The sequence below is a fragment of the Somniosus microcephalus genome, chromosome 17 (assembly GCF_052327205.1).
Source record: "Somniosus microcephalus isolate GS21.2 chromosome 17, FLI_Smic_1.0, whole genome shotgun sequence".
Classification (NCBI taxonomy): domain Eukaryota; kingdom Metazoa; phylum Chordata; class Chondrichthyes; order Squaliformes; family Somniosidae; genus Somniosus; species Somniosus microcephalus.
Window position 1 is genome coordinate 57034911 of NC_141003.1, and position 13794 is coordinate 57048704.

Below are 13794 nucleotides of genomic sequence, written 5' to 3' on the forward strand. Positions count from 1 at the left end.
CTAACCCTACAATCTTTCATCTTTGGAACTTTCACTTGTTTCACCTGTATAAACATTGTTGGTGTAACATACTCTGTGCAGTAGGTGCTTGTGTAAAGCACATTTCCTTCTATCATGTTGTAATCACCTCAAGAGGACTAACAGGTAGAGGCTCGCATTTTGCCCATATTAATTGTATTCTAACCATGTTCTCTTCTGAATTAGGTCCAGACTACCGTGAGTTAGATGTCTATTTACGCAGACAAGAGTCTGGGTTTGGCTTCAGAATCCTGGGTGGAGATGAACCTGGTCAACCAGTGAGTAAGCTGTAATACTCCATTATATATCTAGGTGCTTTAGACTTCAAAATTACCAAAATATAAACCAAAGAACAAACTACAAGAAACTTTGTGTTATCCGGAGGCTAAATGTCCGGCAAGCTCGAACCACCGGCAAAAATCAGGAGCCGTTTTGTTAGGTTTTTTTTCTTCTCGTGACTTTTTTTTCCAACAGTCAGGCTCTGCAAAGTCTCTGTAGCTTAGCAACAGCTTCAGAGAGACGCTTCCAAGGTACGGGCCGACTGTTTAGAAGCTGTTGCTAAGCAACAGTGTTTGTTGTCAGATACGGAGATGAAAAGCTCCGTATGCTTCAACATTAACGCTGGTGTGTCCGGCAGTTTTGAGGAAATGGCAACAGCTCGGTCCCGTCGGTGCCGGATAGCACAAAGTTTCCTGTATAATGAAAAAAGAAAATCCTGGAATTACATTGCAGATCAGTCAACAATTTTTCAGAAGTTGGCTGACTACTGTGCAGTCCCAACATTTCCATTTCATTTCAAACTTCCAGCCTTTAAAACTTTTTTTTTAAGCTTTACATTGTTAAAATCTTACTTGATGGCTTTTCATTGTAGGGAAAATACTTTTGTTTTCACAAATTCTGGATTATATTCAGTTATATAAGTGGTTGAGTCTGAAATGTGGAATGATATTCTTGAAAAGAATGTCATGAAGCTAGACTTATCAAACATTGTATGTGATGTTTTGCCCATAGAGATACATTGCTGTCCTCCATAGGATTCCCCATTGATTAACAAAACCTTTGTCAGACATTTGGGGCAGAATTTTATTCCTGTCTGTTGCTGCCAGATACCATTTTCACTATTGGGGTTGAAATTACACTGAGCCCACAGGTTAACACACTTGTGTGAAATTCCTAAATGCATTATTTGAAATAAATTACTAACAGCAGCTTGCATTTGTATAGCGTCTTTAATGTAGAAAAATATTTCAAGGTGTTTTCCAGAAGAGAAAAGGAGTAGGTGCTGAGTCCTTGTGGGAGGTTGAGGAGTGGCAACCAAAAGCATGGTCGAAGATTTGATATGTGTGGAGGGAGGTAGTGGGGCAGAGGAGTTTGGGAAGGGAGTTCAAAAAAAGGAAGGCCAAAACTGGATTGGCCGGGGAAGCTGAAAATAATCGGTATTATAATTTTGTTAAAATAGCATACATTAGTGTACTAAAATAATGCTTAGTGAATATTTCAATTCACAGGCGTGTGACTAACACTATCAAATGATATACAACTAGAACACTGTATGTTACTCCTCCTGCATTAGTGCAGCAAAGATTTTTATATCATTGTAAAGGGGTGAGGGCAGTAGGATTGTTAAGTCGTTCGAAAAAAATACTACAGCAATACATGGACCTCAGCCACCACCAGAGTGTTAAAACAGTAGCTTGACAGTGTTGTAGTGATGGAGTTAAGCACTATAAACAACAAATCACAGCAAAATAACTTTTTTCCCCCTAACTGTCTTAGGGTTTCAAATGGTGCCTTTATTCTCACCAATTGTATTTCTGGTGTGAGTGTCTTTTTAATCCTTGACGTATTGGCATTTTTTCCTAGTGCTCCAGACAACAATGAAAGCATGAAAGCATACAGAAGAATTGAAACTCGGATTTAAATATTCATCCAGCTGTGCATAATTACAAGTCATGCCATAAAATATATTTGTTCTGGCATAGTGATAAAAGCTAACACTGGAAGTAAAATTACAGCTTTGGTCTTTAATAATTTACTAGTTTGAGTGCAAGTAAAATCCCCTCTTTTGAACATACTTTCACCCCTTTCCCTTTTGGAAATCTCCAGTGTTCACAGATGAGAGGGTAGGCAGCTGACCTGCTTGCTGACCTCCGCCAGTGCCACTCTGAATCTGGTCACTGGAGGTATATCAGATCCTACGGGGGATGGCCATCCTTTCAATTGTTTCTTTTGGGAGATCAGACACCTAGCCTGTGGGGAATTGCAGCCACAAAACCATCTCCCATTCTCTGGCAGAGTGTATTGGTGCTCCACTGCACTACATCTCTACAAATGTTTTATTTCCTTGACTGAGAGCAAGGTCTTAGATAAATACAATTTTAATTAAAACCAGCGTCACTAAACAGTTATCATAGGGAAAAGTAGCCCAAAGATTACTGAAATGTTATACTTCAGTACATCAATGCAATTTTTCAAAGATAAGAAACCCTTCCTATAGAATATTATTAATTAATCTTCAAGATGTAGTAACTATAGAAAATTTGATTGGTTATTGTGTGCATATAGGATTTCTTGGCTACGTCTTTCAGCCAGTCCGGGAAGGACGCAAACAAGAGGAATGGGTAATGTGAATGTGTCTTACTTGACATATTCAAATTATTCAACTGCCTCAAGGAAGAATACTACTTTGACAGTCTCAGTTTGTGTTGCTATTTTCAATTGTTATCATGCAAAAGATTTTTTTTTAAACTGCTCACACAGAAACTTTCGCTAGAAATTTTTCATTGCTAGGCAACAGCTTCAGTGGCAAACTGATTTCAGAGTTAAATAGCATATTCATGAACTCATCAATGTCTGATCCACGTCAGACAAAGCTATCTTCAGGATGTGATTTGTCTCCGGTAGAGAAGATGTGAGATTTAGTCTTAATTTGCAACATAGCAACGGAAATGCAAGTTATTTAACACCCTTACATCTGCACAAGATGAAACCAACCACCTTGCTGTACATTGCTGAAAATTTCAAATTCAATTTCATGTCAACAATGCCTTTTTAAATGCATTTTGTCAGGATATTAAGATTGAGGAAAATTTGAGATATTCATTGAAACAGTCATGGATTTATAAAATAGGACGGTTTGAGTAAAGAAATGTACAATCAATTCAATTTTAAAATGCGATCTGACCATTAGTCTTCCCGTTAGAAAGAATTATGATTAACTTTAACATTATTATTCTTTCTTTATTTCTGTTGTTTATTTTGTTTAAACATATTATGTATCAATCACATCACAGGATTGGCTGAGGGAAATAATAGTGCATGTTAATTAGTTAGCATTCACACTGTTACATTCTGTAATCCTTACAACTTAGTATCCTCGGCATCTACTGTGAAACAAAAAAAGGGTCAACAGAAATAAGCACAACAAAACAGATATTAAAGGAATAGACCAGACCGAAAATTTAAATAAAATAGGACTGATTGCTAGAGCAGAGGTTACGTACCATGTTGCCCTGTATTATGATAAATACTGTCTTACATTATGAGGTTCACACATATAGATCATGTATGCACTGATACTGCCATTAACCCCATCACATCCATATTGTCTCTCTCATGGTGATTAGCTAAAAATAACTGCCAGTAAGTTATTGCTGCTAATTCATTCAGGCAAGAAAGACTTACTGGCAGTGCCCACTTTAGGTACATGGCCACAGTGAAACAGGCAAGAGGATGAAGTTTTTTAATGTAAAGATACAGTTCAAGCCTTCCTTTGTGCTTAATCACAATTATTTGTAATGGTTTGAGTCCTAAAAGGAGTATTGAGGGTGAAACTTCTTTAAAAGAAATGGAGAAATTGAGCTTTGCTTTATCAAAACTCCATTATGCAGGTAAATGCGCAATGATGCACACTCTTTTTGATTGTCTAAACCCGATAGTCATGTTTCTGGAATGTAAAATGAATAGGTACAAATTTTTGAGTTGAACATTCTCAATCAGTTGCAGATCTGAAAGCTAAAGGTCTCACAAACTTGTGCCTTGCCTTTGACTGTAAAGTGGTGGTTCAGAGAAATCTGCACCACAAAGTGTGCAATTAGCATCAACTGGAGGTATCAACTGTTTTCAGAAACTTGCAGAGCTGCAGTGAAAGACCTGATGGTAAATATAGCAATGGTTAATCTGATACATAATGGCCCGGAATTTGCGGTCAGCAGCAAAGTGAAGACTGCTGGCCCCGAAGTACTCTCCGCACAAGGATCTCGCAATCCCGTGTTGAGAACTTCGGGTTTTCCAACCTTGAATTCAGTTCAACGGAACTTAATGTGGACCCCCTTGTTCAAACTGCTGTGCTGTCAACAGGCTGGCTAAGCAGCTAATCAAACGGCAGAATTCTCACAGCCACTGAACAAGGAAGTGAGTAAGCCCTTAAAATTCTAAGGGGGAAAAATTCAGTTGGTTTGCGCCTCCCGTTAGTGCCTTGAGAGGGCGCTAATGGGGCGCAAAGCAACTAGCGCCCTAGCATGGCAATGTTTGCGCTGCTCGCGAAATTGACCAGACATTTTGCGGCGGCGCTAAACACTACCGCCACGATCTGCTGCGCCCGCAGATCGTGATGTCAGTCGAGCGTGTAGCGCCCCGGACCGGATATTGAGTGGCACCCCCTGCCTTACCACCTGCCGCTAGCAACAACAGGTTGAGATGAGCGTTTTGCAGTTGGGAAGGGACTGGGGGAGCGCTATTTAAAGGTGACCGTTTCCTACCTTTTTTTTCAGCGACATTTTTGCACCATGCATTCTGAGTGAGAGAGAGAGAGACTTCTGGAGATATTTAATGCTGTGTTGAGGAGTTTTGGGTACTGAGCAGCATTTTGCAGGTTCATTTTGATTTGATCTTCCTTGCATCAATTTAGAAGAGACTATGGGGGCTGCACTCTGACATCTTTCCCTGGACCTCTCCATTGTTCTTTCCAGCAGATTTGATGTACAGGTCTCTCCAGGCCGAGATTCAAGGCTGCAAAGAGCAGGGTGTGGATGGAGAGCAAGATCGACCCTCCCCTTTAAGAACTGGCCAGCGCCAGTGTGTCTGTGTTCCATTGCTGACTGACAACACATGAGCTTCACCGGCACTCATGAGGTAGCACCTCGCTCCTCGGTGTTAGCGCCTGATTTAGCGCTCCAATCACCTCCAGGGGCGATAGAAGCCAAATTTGCAGTCGGAGGCGATAATTAGCGCCAGGCGCTAAACTTTGCACCCGGCCGATAATTGCACCCCAAACTGGGCGATACTGAATTTCTCCCCCTAACTTTTTAAAATAGTTAGAGAGAGCAAAAGAAAGATCGGGATTTCACACGAGGGGAAAAGGCAAACCTAAAATAAAGGTGCATAAACTTTTTTTTTTGAAGTTTCTTATTTTAATTTTTATTAAAATGGACAAATTTCACACTTCACAAAATTAAACTTAGTTTTCGAGGCCCATAACATTTGTTTAGCAGTCAATATGCTGTTAAAACCCCAGTTACATCTAATCCCTTTGGGTCAAACTTTTAGTAGGGAATTTAACAGCGAACTTATTGAATCATAGAAATTTACAGCACAGAAGGAGGCCATTCACCCATCGTGTCTGTGCCGGCCGAAAAAGAGCACACAGCCTAATCCCACTTTCCAGCTCTTAGTCCGTAGTCTTGTAGGTTACGAGCGTGGATTCTTTAGCGCAGTCAAGACCACCTATGGCCCAAGCACCCAAGGTCCTACCCCACTGTGGGCCAAGAACGGAGAGTTACTCATCAAGGACAGAGAGGCAGTCAGTGCCCGCTGGAAGGAGCACTTCGAAGATCTCCTTAACCAAGACTCTGTCTTCGACATGAGTGTCCTCAATTCCATCCCGCGGCATGCTACCCGCCACCACCTCAGCACAACCCCAGCCCGGCATGAGGTTGAAAAGGCCATCCAACAACTGAAGTACAACAAGGCCTCAGGAGCAGATGGAATCCCCACCGAGGCGCTAAAACATGGCGGAGAAGCACTATTGGCGTGAATACATGAACTAATTTCTCTTATTTGGAAGGAGGAGAGCATGTCAGGGGATCTCAGAGACACCATAATCATGACCATCGTCAAGAAAGGTGACAAGTCCGATTGTGGTAATTAAAGAGGAGTCTCCCTGCTGTCTGCCACAGGGAAGGTCATCGCAAGAATCCTCCTCAGTCGCCTTCTCCCAGTGGCTGAAGAGCTCCTCCCAGAATCGCAATGCGGATTCCACCCATTGAGGGGCACAATGGACATGATCTTCACCGTGCGTCAACTACAAGAGAAATGCAGGAAACAGCACCAACCGCTGTACATGGCTTTCAACACCATCAACCGTGAGGGATTATGGAGTGTCATCCTCAAATTCGGCTGCCCTCAAAAGTTTGTCACCATCCTCTGCCTGCTTCACAACGACATGCAAGCCGTGATCCTGACCAGCGGATCCACCACAGACCCAATTCACGTACGGACCAGGGTCAAGCAAGGTTGTGTCATCGCACCAACGCTGTTCTCAATCTTCCTGGCTGCAGTGCGCCATCTCACCCTCAGTAAGCTCCCCACTGGAGTGGAGCTAATCTACAGAACAGACAGGAAACTGTTCAACCTCCGTCGCCTCCAGTCCAGATCCAAGGTAGTCCCGTCCTCTGTCATCGCATTACAGTGTGTAGACGTCGCTTGCGTCTGTGCACACTCGGAGGTCAAACTCCAAACCATCATCAACACCTTCACCGAAGCGTACGAGAGCATGGGCCTTACACTAAACATCTGTAAGACAAAGGTCCTCTACCAACCTGCCCCCGCCACACAGTACTGCTCCCCGATTATCAAAATCCATGACGAGGCCTTGGACAACATGGACCACTTTCCATACCTCGGGACCCTACTGTCAACAAGGGCAGATGTCGATGACTAAGTCCAACACCACCTCCAGTGTGCCAGTGCAGCCCCCGGTCGCCTGAGGAAGAGAGTGTTTGAAGACCAGGACCTCAAACCTGGCACTAAGCTCATGGTCTACAGGGCAGCAGTGATACCTGCCCTGGTGTATGCTTCAGAGACATGGACCACGTACAGCAGGCACCCGAAAGCGCTGGAGAGGTACCACCAACGCTGCTTCCGTAATACCCTGCAAATCCATTGGCAGGATAGGCGCACCAACGTCGGTGTTCTCGCTCAGGCCAATACCCCCAGCATCAACGCTTTGACCACGCTCGATCAGCTCTGATGAACGGGCCACAACGTCCGCATGCCCGATACGAGACTCCCAAAACAAGCACTCTACTCGGAGCTCCGACACGGCTAGAGAGCCCCAGGTGGGTAGAGGAAATGTTTCAAGGACACCCTCAAAGCCTCCTTGAAAAAGTGCAACATCCCCACCGACACCTGGGAATCCCTGGCCCAAGACTGCACAAAGTGGAGGAGAAGCATCCGGGAAGGCGCCGAACACCTCGATTCTCTTTGCCGGGAGCAAACGGAAACAGCGGAAGGAGCGCACGTCAACCCAAGCACCCCACCCACCCGCCCCTTCAACCACCATCTGCCCCACCTGTGACGGAGACTGTAGGTCCCGCATTGGACTCATCAGTCACCTGAGAACTCATTTTTAGTATGGAAGCAAGTCATCCTCGGCTCCGAGGGTCTGCCTAAGAAGAAGAGTAGGTTACAGCACTTCAAGTGCATATCCAAGTACTTTTTAAATGTGATGAGGGGTTTCTGCCTCTACCACCCTTTCAGGCAGTGAGTTCCAGACCTCCACCACCTTCTGGGTGAAAAATGTTCCCCTCCACTCCCCTCTATATCTTCTACTAATTACTTTAAATCTATGCCACCTGGTTATTGACCTCTCTGCTAAGGGAAATAGGTATTTCCTATCCATTCTATCTAGGCCCCTCATAATTTTATACACCTCAATTAAGTCTCCCCTCAGCCTCCTCTGTTCCAAAGAAAACAACTCCAGCCTATCCGATCTTTCCTCATAGCTAAAATTCTTCAGTCCTGGCAACAACCTCATAAATCTCCTCTGTACCTTCTCTAGTGCAATCTTATCTTTCCTGCAATGTGGTGACCAGAACTGTACACAGTACTCTTAACTGTGGCCTAACTAGTGTTTTATACAGTTCAGGCATAACCACCCTGCTCTTATATTCTCTGCCTTGGTTAATAAAGGAAAGTATCCTGTATGCCTTCTAAACCACCTTATCTACCTGTCCTGCTACCTTCAGGGATCTGTGGACATGCACTCCAAGGTCTCTCTGTTCCTCTACACTTCCGTATCCTGCCATTTATTGTATATTCCCTTGCCTTGTTAGCCCTCCCCAAATGCATTACCTCACACTTCTCAACATTGAATTCCATTTGCCATTTTACTGCCCACCTCACCAATACTCATTTAGCACCTCAGCCATACCCTCTGCCTCCATACATAGGTCTCCTTTTTGGTCCCTAATCAGCCCCACCCCTCCTCTTACTACCCATTTACTATTTATATGCCGATAGAAGACTTTTGGATTACCTTTTATGTTAGCTGCCATTCTATTCTCATACCCTCTCTTTACCCCTCTTAATTTCTTTTTCACTTCTCCTCTAAACCTATATTTAGCCTGATTCCCAGATGTCTTCTCAACCTGACATCTATCATACGCGCTCTTCTTCTGCTTCATCTTACTCTCTCTCTCTTTCGTCATCCAGGGAGCCTTTAGTTGCCCTACCTTTCCCCCTAGTGAGAATGTACCTCGACTGTACCCGAACTATTTCCTCTTTAAAGGCAGCCCATTGTTCCATTACAGTTTTGCCTGCAAATCTTTGATTCCAATTTACCCAGGCCAGATCTGTTCTCATCCCACTGAAATTGGCCTTCCTCCAATTAATTATTTTTACTCTAGATTCACAATCACAGAATCACAGAAACCCCACAGTGCAGATAGAGGCCATTTCGGCCCATCGAGCCTGCACCGACACATATCCCACCCGATCCCCGTAACCCCTACACCAACACACATCCCACCCTATCCCCGTAACCCCACGTATTTAATCCCCCTAACACTAAGGGTCAATTTATCATAGCCAATCAACCTAACCCGCACATCTTTGGACTGTGGGAGGAAACCGGAGCACCCGGAGAAAACCCACGCAAACACGGGGAGAATGTGCAAACTCCACACAGACAGTCACCCGAGGCCGGATTCGAACCCGGGTCCCTGGCGCTGTGAGGCAACCACTATGCCACCGTGCTCCCTGTCCTTTTCCATAGCTAATCTAAACCTTATGATACTATGATCACTGTTCCCTAAATGTTCACCTACTGACACTTGCTCCACTGTGACCTACTTCATTCCCCAGATCCAGCAATGCCTCCTTCCTCGTTGGGCCAGAAACATACTGATCAAGAAAGTTCTCCTGAACACATTTCAGAAATTTTTCCCCCTCTCTGCCCTTTACATTATTTCTATCCCAGTCTATATTAGGATAGTTGAAGTCCCCCATTATCACTACTCTATAGTTCTCCTGTGCTGTATTTGTGCTTTTCCATAACTACACTAAATCTAACTGAATTATGATCACTTACTGCGGCAGAGCCGAAGTTTTCGTCAGTTTAAATGATTTACGAGATTTCACTGATTGCCGGCTCTGGGGGTGGGGGGGAGAGAGGAGGAGGAGGGTTGCACAATGCAGCCTGTTTTGGAGCTGTCATTGACACACCGCAACTTTGAGATTTCCATGCGCCAAATTCCGAAGTTGCGATCAGTTTCAAAGGTGAATGGCGGTGAATGCTACCAGTTCTCCATCATCCCAACTGCAAATTCCAGGCCAATGTATCTTACAAGCTTAATGGTCAGCTTGCATTGGGGCCAACGTGATGCAGTGCACTTACTGTCTGAAGGAACGCCAAGAAAATTAAAAAAAATTATCAAGTGCTGTACACACAGTAAATAGCTATGGTGTTAACATTGATAAAAGTGAAAAGTTGTAATCCATGTTTATAACTTCAATAAATGTTCATTAGTGATCATTTTTGTCCAGCTGTGATACTATGTAGCAAAATTTATTTCTCCTACTAATTGATATTCTTTATTTTGTTCTTGAAGATTCTTATCGGAGCAATAATTACAATGGGTGCTGCTGACAGAGATGGTCGTCTTCGCCCAGGAGATGAGTTAGTTTACGTGGATGGAATCTTAGTTACTGGAAAATCTCACCGTTATGTGATAGATCTGATGCATAACGCAGCCCGAAATGGCCATGTCAGTTTGACTGTACGAAGGAAGGTTCTGTGCTTGGGTATGTACTGGATACAAATTTTAAAAGATAGGAGGTCCAGAAGTGCTGGGAGTAGTACATGAGCTTCCCAAACCAGGGCTTTAGGGATTAAATCCCAGTTTTAATAACTTTCAAGTTCACTCACCATCATCAGCATATTTTGCTATTTCATAGAATCTTACAGCACAGGAGGTCATTCGGCCCATTGTACCTTTGCCAGCTCTTTGAAAGAGCTACGCAATTAGTCGCACTCCCTTACTCTTGCCCCATAGACATGCAAATGTTTCCTTTTCAAGTATATCTCCAATTCCTTTTTGAAAGTTACTATTGAATCTGCTTCCACCATCCTTTCAGGCAGTGCATTCCAGGTCATAACTTGATGCATTAAAAAAACAATCTCCTCTTCCCTCTGGTTCTTTTGCCAGGATTCTGGTGCAGCTTGCTATATAAAGCAGTGTGGCAACATGAGAAAAATCTTTTTTTATATAGAGACCTAAGTGAAGGACCTTGCCAATTGTGCAGGGCCAAGGTTGAAAAGAAGTTTGAGAAAAGAATAGGTAAATTAAGAAGTACTAATTAGAGGGCACCAAACTTGGATTTTAAAGGCCTGAGGGCAGAAATTCCACAGTGTTGTTGCACCTGCAGAAGTGTCCCAGAATAAAACTCCCCCGTGCCACTTCGACCTGCCACTGACCCCATTCCATATCCCAGGGTTGGGGCCATTTGAATAATGATCTAACCACCAGCACCCACAAATCCCCCTCCTGTGCTGTGTTCTCTAGAATAATACCATTTAGCTTATATTGCCACTGTTTATTGGCCTCTTCCTGTCCCATGGCTTTGTATTGGTCCACATTATAAACACATACCGCTCATCAGGCAACCTCCCCAATTCATCCAGATCCTGTATATTTGTTTAGCCTATTCCCTGTTGTTTGCAATCTCTCCCAGTTTGGCATCATCTACAAGCTCAGAGTATTGTTTCTGTCACCACTTCCAAGTCTATACGTAAATTATAAACTGCAACAGTCCCAGCACTGATTTCTGTGCATATTTTGTGGCTGCTGGGCCACAAGGCATCATAGAATTGAAGTATTAGTGGAACATATGTTAGTTTTTTGCAAGGAGCAGGAGAACCAGGTGTTCAAAAAGACCATCACTGCATTTTCTGTTTTTTTAACACAATGAACAAAATGGCCTTAGCATTTATGCTGCGCCGTGAGAGGCCATTTTATCCCCACCATCACCCCCCCCCCCCACCCCCCGTAGAATTTTGTTGTGCTGGTACAACAATACACACAAAGTGGATAGAAATTAAAAGGGGGAAAATAGAGTATGAGAGTAAGCTTTAAAGGAACATAAAAACTGACTGTAAAAGCTACAATAGATATGTGAAGAGAAAAAGATTGGTGAAGTCAAGCGTAGGTCCCTTGCAGTCAGAATCAGGGGAATTTATAATGGGGAACAAAGAAATGGCAGGCCAATTAAATACATACTTTGGTTCTGTCTTCACAAAGGAGGACACAAATAACCTCCCAAAGATGTCAGGAAACATAGGGTCTAATGACAGGGAGGAACTGATAGAAATCAGTATTTGTAGGGAAATGGCGTTAGGGAAATTGATGGGATTGAGGGCTGATAAATCCCCAGGGCCTGATAATCTACATCCTAGGGTACTTAAGGAAGTGGCCCTAGAAATAGTAGATGCATTGCGGGTCATCTTCCAAAATTCGATAGACTCTGGAACAGTACCCATGGATTGGTGGGTGGCTAATGTTACCCCACTGTTCAAAAAGGGTGGTAGAGAGAAAACGGGGAATTACAGACCGGTAAGCCTGACATCGGTAGTGAGGGAAATGCTAGAGTCCATTATAAAGGATGTAATAGCAGAACACTTGGGAAAAAAGTGACCGGATCGGACAGTCAACACGGATTTACAAAAGGTAAATCGTGCTTGACTAATCTACTGGAATTTTTTGAGGATGTAACTGGTAAAATAGATAAGGGAGAACCAGTGGATGTGGTGTATTTGGATTTTCAAAAGGCTTTCGATAAGGTCCCGCATAAGAGATTAGCGTGTAAAATTAAGGCACATGGGATTGGGGGCAAGGTATTGACTTGGATAGAGAACTGGTTGGCAGACAGAAAGCAGAGAGTTGGAATAAACGGGTCTTTTTCCGACTGGCAGGCAGTGACTAGTGGGGTACCGCAGGGCTCGGTCCTTGGACCCCAGCTATTCACAATATATATTAATGATCTGGATGAGGGAACTAGATGTAATATCTCCAAGTTTGCAGACGACACAAAGCTGGGTGGGCGTGTGTGCTGTGAGGAGGATACCGAGAAACTCCAGTATGATTTGGACAGGTTGGGTGATTGGGCAGAAGCATGGCAGATGCAATATAACGTGGGTAAATGCGAGGTTATCCACTTTGGTGTCAAAAACAGGAAGGCAGATTATTATCTGAATGGCAATAGATTGGGAGAAGGGGAAGTGCAACGAGACCTGGGCGTCCTTGTGCACCAGTCGCTGAAAGTAAGCATGCAGGTGCAGCAGGCGGTTAAGAAGGCAAATGGTATGTTGGCCTTCGTAGCCAGAGGGTTTGAGTACAGGACCAAGGATGTCTTGCTGCAGTTGTACAGGGCCTTGGTGAGACCACATCTGGAGTATTGTGTGCAGTTTTGGTCGCCTTATCTGAGGAAGGATATGCTTGCCGTGGAAGGAGTGCAGCGAAGATTCACCAGGCTGATACCTGGGATGGCAGGAATGACGTATGAGGAGAGATTGGGTCGATTGGGCTTGTACTCGCTGGAGTTTAGAAGAATGAGAGGGGATCTCATCGAAACTTATAAAATTCTAACAGGACTAGACAGACTAGACGCTGGAAGGATGTTCCCGATGGTCGGGGAGTCCAGAACCAGGGGTCACAGTCTAAGGATAAGGGGTAAGCCATTTAGGACAGAGATGAGGAAGAATTTCTTCACCCAGAGAGTGGTGAACCTGTGGAATTCTCTACCAAAGAAGGCAGTAGAGGCCAATTCATTAAATATATTCAAGAAGCAGTTGGATATATTTCTTAAGGCTAGGGGGATCAAGGGATATGGAGAGAAGGCAGGGACAGGGTACTGAATTTGGACGATCAGCCATGATCTCATTGAATGGCGGAGCAAGCTCGAGGGGCCGAATGGCATACTCCTGCTCCTATCTTCTATGTTTCTATGAAATTGTCTTTTCAACATGAATTTAGTGGCATAAAGTGGTGCTTTAAAATAGAAATAGAATTGAGACCCAATGCATTGGCTTGCATGTTAGAACATCCAAAACCTGAAATTACAGTTCATTATAATCAGAATGTGTTATTATTGGTCTAAGGAGCAGAGTGCTTGCCTGCCCTGTCAGTCAGAAAATGGTGCAAGATGTCTGAACAAAGGAAAGGAGAGAAAATACAAAATAACTTTTGCAAAAGAACAGCTTAAGGAGACTAATAATGAGAT

The 13794-nt window shown here is 43.7% G+C and overlaps 1 protein-coding gene across 29 annotated transcripts in view; it reads left to right on the forward strand.

Moving 5' to 3' along the window:
* The window catches only part of magi2a (membrane associated guanylate kinase, WW and PDZ domain containing 2a), an 888182-nt gene that overhangs the window by 797464 nt on the left and 76924 nt on the right, over nucleotides 1–13794 (forward strand). For all 29 annotated transcript variants that reach the window (XR_015081568.1, XM_086010373.1, XM_086010375.1 and 26 more), the window contains 2 exons: nucleotides 205–296; nucleotides 10128–10320. Coding sequence is in view for 28 of the 29 variants with exons in the window: in XM_086010373.1 (XP_085866499.1) it covers nucleotides 205–296; nucleotides 10128–10320 (285 nt within the window). In the remaining variant the exon portion in view is untranslated. The remainder of the gene's footprint in view (nucleotides 1–204; nucleotides 297–10127; nucleotides 10321–13794) is intronic.